At 42.8% G+C, this 9,901-nt stretch overlaps 1 protein-coding gene across 1 annotated transcript; it reads right to left on the bottom strand.

The window, feature by feature from the left end:
* Positions 1-5,913: 5,913 nt before the first annotated feature.
* LOC139127249 (uncharacterized) lies at positions 5,914-7,060 on the bottom strand. Its single transcript, XM_070693161.1, has 2 exons — positions 6,755-7,060; positions 5,914-6,000 (listed from the first exon to the last, which is right to left on the bottom strand). The coding sequence occupies exons 1-2, from the start codon at positions 7,058-7,060 to the stop codon at positions 5,914-5,916; spliced, it is 393 nt and encodes a 130-aa protein (XP_070549262.1).
* Positions 7,061-9,901: the final 2,841 nt, after the last annotated feature.

The raw sequence follows: 9,901 nt of genomic DNA on the forward strand, positions 1-9,901 counted from the left end.
TTCTCTGTGTCATTACTTGGAACGTGCCATGCAAGAGCAAAGTGTACATATTAAGAACGTCAGTTTGATCGTTAATGAGATTCAGTGTTAAGTACGAAGTATTGTTGTCGGGGACCGCTTGGTAAATAAACTTTAATATATTCCAAGATAGATCGCCCAAAGAAACCTCAGCAGTTGCCTGTCCCGTTTTTCTCGAGGGTCTATGGTTTAATCTTACACTTCTTTCCACAGCTGAAATGGAGCCGGCTGAGGGTCACGTTAGCATAAAACCAAAGTAGTTTTCTCGCCGCAAAACCTTAGTTTGGCGTTGTTTGGCGTTGAGATGATGTAAATATCGGGCACACTGGCAGCCGATGCCGGGCGGCTCAGCTGGCCATTTCTGTGACAGGGTGATCAGCTACCTTCCGCACGTTTTTTTTCTTGATTAAGTGTCAGCTATATAAAGCGCAGTGTTCATTGTTTCATAACTACGAAATTCTCAAAGAAGCTAATATATTTTAGGAGAGACTTAGTCGGGCAGAAGGGAACAGATGACGACAACGCGACTGCTTCGTCAACAGTACGAAACTTCTTTGCTACACGTTGTGTCACTTTTACTGGCATCGCCGTGCTGTTATACACAACCTTGTAATATGTCGCCTGGATGGCTCAGATTTAACTCCACAGACCAGATTAAACTTTATAACACAACAGTGATTTATTGACTCCCGCCATTGTTACAGTTACAATTACCCATGAACCTCTAGTGAACAGTTAATTTCCTCTATTGATATAGGGTGGTGTATATCAGAACATGACATCACTCTTTTTCTTCAACATGAAGTGAATTGTTCAAAGTCTGTATTCAGAGTGTATACAAGTGTCTCAGTCAGTTCTTAATTGCATTTCACAAAGAGCAGTTTTAAACAAAAGCTGAATACAGCAATGAATTAACCACTGAACTAACAATTCAAATAACTCAATTTTTGGAACAATTCAACTCACAGGCTGGGGTGGACTACCCATTGTGTGCCTGTTACTTGGGGATTATTCTGCCCCATGACAGTGTCATTCCATGACAAAGTCGCGAGTTGGTCTACTAGGAGTTTGTGACATGCTAGACTCACTTGGATTATCAAGAGATGTTTTAACGCATGGTTCTGTTGCAGTGTTAGTTTCAGGGTTTACAAAGTTAGTTACAAACAGCTTCACATGAGATGTGTTTCGCTTGTAATCAACACCTTCAGGTGATTGAACGGTTACCTGGTTACCATCTTTATGCACAACAGTATGTGGAGTGTCATTGAAGTTAGTCGTCAACTTATTCTTCTTTTCCTGTTGAATCAGGACTTCGTCTCCTACACTAATTGTTGATGGTTTCGCACCGCGTCTCAAATCAGCAGTCAGCTTCGATTTCGCTTTCAACTCAGCGTCACGGTCTCGAACTTCGCTATCCTCTTGTTGATGTGTCGACAGGTCTGGTAGTTTGCCACGTAATTTACGTCCAAATAGTAGCTCTGCTGGGCTTCGTCCAGTTGTAGGGTGGGTGAGTGCCCTGTATGATGCTAGATATTTCCGTATCTCTCTCTTCCAGTCTTGCTTTTCAGCCTGAGCGATTTGTAGACGTTTCAACAAGGACGAGTTCTGGCGCTCGACCTCTCCATTGGCCTGTGCCCATTTTGGAGTAGTCTTGACGGCTTTGATGCCATTGAGCTCACAAAACTTCATATACTCTTCCGACTTGAATTGGGGTCCATTGTCAGACCGCATCGTCACGGGAATACCATGTCGACTGAAGTGTTCCTCCAGACAGTCAATTACCTTGTCTACGGTGGTGGATGTCAGGATGTCAACCTCGTAGTACTGACTGTAGTAGTCCACCAGCACTAGCAATGAATGACTGGATTGGAGGGGTCCAAGCAAATCAACTGCCAGGTCTTGCCAGGGACCATCCGGTAACACTGTAGACCTCATTGGTTCAGCTGGGTCTGGTCTGGCTACAAGTTGACAACCATAACATGATCGGACGAATCTTTCTGCTGCTCTGTCACAACCTGGCCACCAAACTTTGGTACGCAAGTTCTGTTTGGTGCCAACTACACCGAGATGTCCTTCATGGGCTAGAGTTAAGGCTTGTTGCCTCAGCTTCGTAGGTAGTACAATACGGGTTCCTCGTAGTATCAGCTGCCCAATCATACACAACTCTCCAGCCACATGTTGGTATTGTTTACAGCTTTCAAAATGGCCAGAGTTGATCGCCATTCTCAACTCTGTAAACTCTGGGTCGGTAGCAGAAGCCTCCTCGACTTCACGGGTTGTCAGGGCTTGTGGTGTTGCACGTACTGCCACAAATCTCACATAGTCATCAGCTCCATGATTATGGCGCTCAACTTTACCGCCAGGTTTCAGAAGTCGAGAGAGAGAGGGTCAGCCACCATCTGCTTGCCTGGTATGTGTACCACATTGAAGTCGTATGGCTGCATGCGAAGAACCCACCTTTCAATTCTAGCACTCGGTTTAGAACGACGCCCGTATATCACCTCGAGGGGTTTGTGGTCGGTCAAAGGTCGAACTTCATGGCATAGATATATGGATGGAACTTCTCGCAACTCCATACCAGAGCAAGTGCCTCTTTCTCAGTCTGAGAATATCGCCGCTCGACGTCAGTCAGAGATCTGCTGGCATAACTTACTGGTCTTAAACTGCCATCTGGTTGTTCCTGGGCCAACACAGCACCCAATCCGACACGACTTGCATCTGCAAGGACAACTGTGCGTGCTGTCTTACTGAAATATGCTAGTGTGGTAGCTTCTGCCATTCGTCGTTTCAATTCATTGAATGCATTGCGTCGATGCTGCCCAAATTTAAACTTCACACCTTCACGTCTAAGTTCAGACAGTGGTTCACAGATCGTTGAACAGTGTGGGATAAATCGACAACTGAAATTGACTAATCCCAGGAAGCTCCGCACTTCGGCTGCATTTTGGGGTTCCCTAGCTTCAAGGACGGCTTTTACTCGTGACTCAGTAGGGCCAACTCCCTTCTCAGAAAGCATTCCCATGAACTCGAGCTTACTCATGGAGAATACACACTTATCAATGTTCAAGGTTAGTCCACATATCTTAAGTCTGTTTATGACTTGATGAACTCGCTCGTCATGCATCGTGTGGTTAGGGGCATGCACAATCATGTCATCGGAAATGTTGTCTACCCCTGGTATTCCGGCCAATGCCGAAGAGATTTCATGTTGGTACAGCTCACTGGCCGAATTTACACCAAACAGGAGTCTCTTGTACCTGTATAGACCACAGTGTGTCACAAATGTGCAGATGTCTCTTGACTCAGGGTCCAGCTCCAGCTGATGGTAGCCCCACTTCAGATCTAACTTACTGAATACTGTGGATCCGTTCATAGTTTGAAGTATCTCATCTACAGTGGGAATTGGGTATCTGCTCTGATAATGGCTTCATTGGCTCTCCTCATGTCAAGACATAGCGCCACTATGTGTTGTTGCTTTGTTATGTCGCCCTCTCGCGTCGGCTCTGTACTCTTTATTTAGTGCTATGCGGCATGCGTTTCTCTCTCTCTCCACGCATCGCCATGTTGTAGTTGTGTTAGTCTTGTACCAGTCGTAATAAAGGTCGACGTTTATCTCCGACATCCTGTGTCTGGTTGTGTCTTGACCTGATGGTTAAACGGGGATTGTCTCCTCACTGGCGTGGTGGCAGCGGTGGGATCTCCTCTTACAGGGAAAGACACTTATTTTTTTATCCACTTGCCCTTCGGGCAAGTGGGGGTTCAGTTCACTTGCCCGAATTGGAAAACCACTTGCCCAGTATAATTTATGTGTTTGAAAAAAGCTAAAACATAGGTTTTTCATTTCACGCACTTTACTTTGAAAATTATCATGTTATCATGAGAAAATATCAGACATTCGTTGTCACACTTCTAAGAGTGCTGGATGGCTCATTTATATTAAATTAATCATTAACGCCCCGCTAGCTGTATCATTTAGCATTCTTTATGTGATTTTACTTCCGAACTAAAACAAGTTTTTGGGAATTTGCTCTTTGAGGGGTTGGTAACTGCCCAGTGAGACTGCATGTGCAATTTTGAACAAGAAAAATAATAAATATGTGCCCAAACGTAAAATGGCACCCCATGCAAATATAGCAAAACCAGTGTACACCGTGCATACATGTATATGCATTTGAATATTCACGGAAACAACAGAGAGTAGTCCAATGTAATGCATAGTGTTGAATGTTTTCAACTGGGACATGCTTTGTTTTCTTTTTAGTATGGTGGGAAATCATAATAATGGTTAAAATGTAAATTTACTTGTCCAATTTTTCACCAAGGAATGTTTTGTAAAGCAGTAAAAGACTATATCCTGTAAAGGGGTAGCATTTAAAGAAAACAGAGAAAATAGGAAGCCTTTTTAGGTCAACAAATTTCAAGATTTACAGCTAGTGGGGCTTTCATATTCATAGAAAAAATTCTAACAGTTCATATGTTTGTATGTTTACTTTCTTGGGGCTTAATGTACAAGTAGCCATTTCAATTGTACCTTCAGGGTCTTTTTGCTTTTAAAAGTTTTAAGTTATCTATACAGAAAGAAAAAATCTGTAGCTATAAAGGAATGTTTTGAAGCTTCTGAAAAATAATGTACTTCTTTGTCATGTTTTTACTGCGCTTATATCATACACCAGCCCTATAAAGTTTGGATTGCCATTGCACTATACCAGTATCCTATGTTTTTCTAATAACCTAGGTGGTCTTTTTGATACTCATGCGCAGACTAAACAGAATTAAAACCAACAACCTAAGGCGTCGGTGTTTTTCAATGTGTCTTGAACATGTTGAAAGCTGAATTTCTCGATGTCAAACTCGCTCCAATTGCTTCTTGACAGTCATTTTAGAATGGGAAAATTCACAAACAGAGAGGTTGGTCGCCACGGACAAGTAACTTTTAGCTCATTGACCTGAAAATTAAGTCAGTGTTTGTTGAAAATTCAAAGACTTGACCCGTTGACACCAAATATTGCTCATGCATTGCATGCGGTCTTGCCACTGACTTTGCCACTCACTGTCCCTCAACAAGTTAACATTGAAGAGTACGTTTTAGTAAAAGTCCAATTTTATGTGGTGATTTTTAACCACTGGATTTATTTTTACATTACTATAAACGTTCATACAAAGCACAAAAACCGCTGTGTGTTTCTTTATCTACCGTATCGATATATTGTGAGACACGGTAACTTCACAGTCAATGCAATGAGCTTTGGTGAACGTACGTTCCACCAGCTGAACAGCTTTTTCATATGCAAAATCAGCGTACGGTTACCGGTACCGGTGTATTGTTTGAACTGGATTTTATTGACAGCGATAATTTATATGATTCTTTTCTTCAACTCTTCATGCAATTTTATGAAAAATCTTATGGAAATGTTCACAATGACATAATATGATTATTTTGTTGTTTAAGTCCATGTTCCCTCACCAGAAAATCGCTCTCGTGAATTCGATTTCTAGTAATTATTTTTTGCACTTGTCCCGTCGGGCAAGTGGCATCGGAGGTTCACTTGTCCGAACGCGACTTTCACTTGCCCCGGGCAATCGGACAACCCTTAGTGTCTTTCCCTGTCTTAGAGGATTTTGCGACGACGATGACGAAGACACCCCTGCTGCTTCACGTCGTACAACACTACAAAAGGTCAAGGCCATTGAACTCATGCTGGGTCAGATCGCTAACTATTGCCCCATCATCTCTTGTAACACAATAGTCAGAAAGTCAACATCAGTGGACCATATCTGGCAAACCGTACTTCACTATGGATTTCAATCCACCGCGTATATACGCGTACTGGAGCACATCTTCTGGACGTTTGTGACGTTCATCTTCAGCTGGACGAGCGGCAAGGGACCCCTTTTTCAACGCTTGACAACCTGCTTCGTAAAGACTTTGGCATTTCTCATTATGGAGAGGACAGATCCACCTCCTTCCTCATCAGAGCCAGCCTGTACCGACAATGTTCCATGACCACGTGCACTTTCAGGTTGCAGTCCCTTTCTTGACACCTCCAATGATGCCAGGGACTGTCAGATGATCTTCACGCCGATACAGGCTCCCAAGACACTTGAGTGGCTTGACCCTTGACTTTGAGTTGTTTTGCGGCAAAGTTCTGCGCGTCTCCCCTTGAGTCTTGAGGCAGTTGACCGTAATTTGCAGTTTCTTTTTTATTTTTCTTTCTGGCGTGCGGACTTGTTTTGTAGAAAAAAAAGTGGTCACGCCACTATGTGTTGTTGCTTTGTTATGTCGCCCTCTCGCGTCGGCTCTGTACTCTTTATTTAGTTGCTATGCGCATGCGTTTCTCTCTCTCTCCACGCATCGCCATGTTGTAGTTGTGTTAGTCTTGTACCAGTCGTAATAAAGGTCGACGTTTATCTCCGACATCCTGTGTCTGGTTGTGGTCTTGACCTGATGGTTAAACGGGGATTGTCACCTCACTGGCGTAGTCGTATGTCCCCATTGGCTTTGGGAACAACAACCACTGGATTAACCCACCTGCTTGGGCCTTCAGCTGGTTCAATAATGTCGTTTTCCACCAACTCTTGGATTTTCTGTTCCACCTTACTTCTTAGGTTGAAGGGTGTACGCCTCAGTGGCTGTGCTACTGGTTTTTAACCTGATCATCGACATGTATTGTGACTTGTTTAGTGTTCAGTTTTCCAACTCCCCTAAACACTTCTGGGTATTGGCGTAGCATCTCACCTTTTGATCAGAGATAGAGTTCACAACATCTACTCCAACCTTCAGTGCTCCAAGTAAGGTAGCTGTAGTTTTACCGAGCAGTGGTACACCACTCCCTTTCACAACACTGAACTTGGCAACTGTTTTCTGTTTGCCCACTTTGATGTCACAGGAGAATCCACCAATAACTGTCAAGGGCTTGTCAGATGCGTATGGATATAACTCGGTGTTTTGCTTGTACGATGCACACTGGATTTTCTTTGCTTTTAGAGTTTTCCATGTGTCCTCATCCACAATGTTGGCGGTAGCTCCTGAATCCACCAACATGTTCAGCTTAACACCACCGATCACAGTGGGGATCACACCACTTGAGGCTTGATCTTTGATGTGAAATGCATAATCACCACTGACATTGCTTGGGTTTGCTCAGAGTTCACGCAATTCACCTTCTTCTGTTTTGTTTTACAGACTGCTGCAAAATGACCGGCACCATTGCATTTCAAACATTTTTTTCCTCTCGCAGGGCAATTTGGGTCTTTGCCATAGTGTCCACTCTGCCCACATTGGTAGCATGCATTGCTGCTGTGGCTGCTGCGTTTGCCTTTCACCTTTTGTTTAGGCTTACGTTTGTCAACATGGTTGACGGTAACGACTGTTTCTGGCTTACTTGTTGTCAGGGTCGCCATTTGGTTTTCAACTTCTTCACACTGTCCTGCTACTGTCAATGTGTTTTTTTGCAAGTGTTAGCGTCGAACCCTCTTCTAATAATTTTCTGCGTATGTAATCAGAATTACACTTTGCAATGACCTCATCACGGATTTGGTTGTCCGCATCAGCACCAAACTTACAGTCTTTTGCTGCGCGTAGTAATCTAGTTACAAATTGCTGAACCGTTTCCCCCTTTTCGTGGGTAAGGGATTGAAAACTTCGCCTCGCGTATGCTGAGTTTGCTACTGGCACAAAGTGAGAGTTCAAAGCATCAACGGCCTTGCTATACTCAGTTGGCGTACCTGTATTATCCAGTGTACTGAAAACATCCTGTACGTCGGGTCCAGCTAAGTGTAACAACTGTGCTCGCCTCTGTCTGGCAATATTTGGCTTGTCCGGGTCTAAAATCAACCCTTTGGCGTCTGCAAAAAGTTCGAAGGAAGCCAACCACCTTTTCCATCGTTGACCTACCGTCGCTGCATCTCCAGCACAATCAAAGATTGAAATGACGTTTTTCCCTTTCTCACTCATCTTGAAAAGTTCTTTCGGTGATCCCATCCTCGTCGCCAATGTAATATGTCGCCTGGATGGCTCAGATTTAACTCCACAGACCAGATTAAACTTTATAACACAACAGTGATTTATTGACTCCCGCCATTGTTACAGTTACAATTACCATGAACCTCTAGTGAACAGTAAACTTTCTCTACTGATAGAGGGCGGTGTATATCAGAACACGACAAACCTATCGTTCAGTCTCGCAGAGAGTCAGTTAATAATCACTACATGAACTTTTTTAGGAATAAGTTCGATATCTCTTAACGTTACTAATTATAGAGTCACACATACATGAGATGCAGTACTTGTACACGGCTGTACTTCTCCATGCCCCGGATCCCCCTACATGTTTTGGGCAACCTGTTGTGACAGTCTTGCTGCTGTTCTCCGCTCTTGTCCACAGTTTATGATGACACACGCGAACGCTTCCTGGTGACAATGGTCATACTAGTATGGCATTTCGATCACAGAATTGATGAAGTAGCTCAAGGAACTAAATTCTATCTTACCGTACATCTGGCTTTCGAACCGTGTGTATTCAACGCAAAGTCACAAGGCCAAGGCACTGCATGTGAGGCACTCGAAAAATGTGCACCGCAGAAAACGCTTGTCTGAATGCCTTTTTTCCGACCCTTTCTTGTATTTGGCAAATGCTAATACGGCATCCTAAATGCAATAAACTGGCGATGGCTGCGGTTACTTCAGTCATCAAAAGCGTAACTTCTCACCATGTAGAAGCCACAGCGGTAAGCATACGCTATGGCCGTGTGAACGAGCTCACTTGTACATTCAATTAGTTACGTCATTTCCGGTGGCAATGCCCGCGAATACCAAAACGATCTGAATGGCAGCCAACTTCAAAATCGCACAACATGTTGCATTTTTATAATATTTAACCGCGTCGTTTCCTTGGGATGATGCATTTATTTGATAAAGTAGGGATGGCAAAATCATATAGCATGGCTCATTTTAAGCAATTTATGCTGGATTTACACTTTAACTGGTTGTTGAGCGACATTGGCCCATCATCGCACTTAGCAGCTTGTCGCCAAATCGTTTACCTACTGACATACAATGTGCGTCCATCTTGGAACTACTTTTAACACGATTGGAACTAATTTGGGATAATTGGATGGTGAAGTAATGTCGATTTAATCTACAAAATTAATGTAATCTCATCTGCTTTTCTTTTTACATTACACACTTGTTTTTATGAGTAATTTGCAAAATTGCAACATTCAGCTAAACTGCACCTAATACCTTTGAGAAATTTGAAAAGTATGAAAATCCAATTATCCCAAATAAGTTCCAATCGTGTTTTTTAAAGTGCATTTCTGTACATCGTCCAACTATCGGCTATCTTTGTTTTATTGTACCCTTAATTGGTGTTCTACAGCCTTGAGACATTAACCGTAAACTTATGTCTCAAGCGAGAAAACGAGAAACCGAGGGAACAGCTTCTTGTTGTCAATTCACAAAGTCTGGCGACTTGTCGACGAATGATCTGATGGCGTATATTTAAAATAAAAATTTATTTGACGGATGAAACAAGAGATTCTGTGACTGGTTTAAATCTCGCCTACACTAATTTTCCGTTTGAATACTAGTTCATCACTGAAATGAATCCAAGTCTTCATATTGCCACCATTTTTTCTCCATAAATTCCTAGTCTATAACAATGGTGTTACTTCAGCACAAAGCATGTGCGAGCCTACAAACAGAGCATGCGCAGATCTCAATCGTCATAAGGTCCACTTTGAATGTTATCGAATAGCGTGATTTGATGAATAAATAAAACCGTTCCACAATTTATTGATTAATTGACCTGTTTGATAAATTATAGGAATATGTTTCCGACTGTAAGGAATGCTCGAGATTTGCAGAGTTCCTTGTTACGGCCAA

The sequence above is a fragment of the Ptychodera flava genome, unplaced genomic scaffold (genome assembly GCF_041260155.1).
Source record: "Ptychodera flava strain L36383 unplaced genomic scaffold, AS_Pfla_20210202 Scaffold_30__1_contigs__length_3116999_pilon, whole genome shotgun sequence".
NCBI classification, from domain to species: Eukaryota; Metazoa; Hemichordata; class Enteropneusta; family Ptychoderidae; genus Ptychodera; species Ptychodera flava.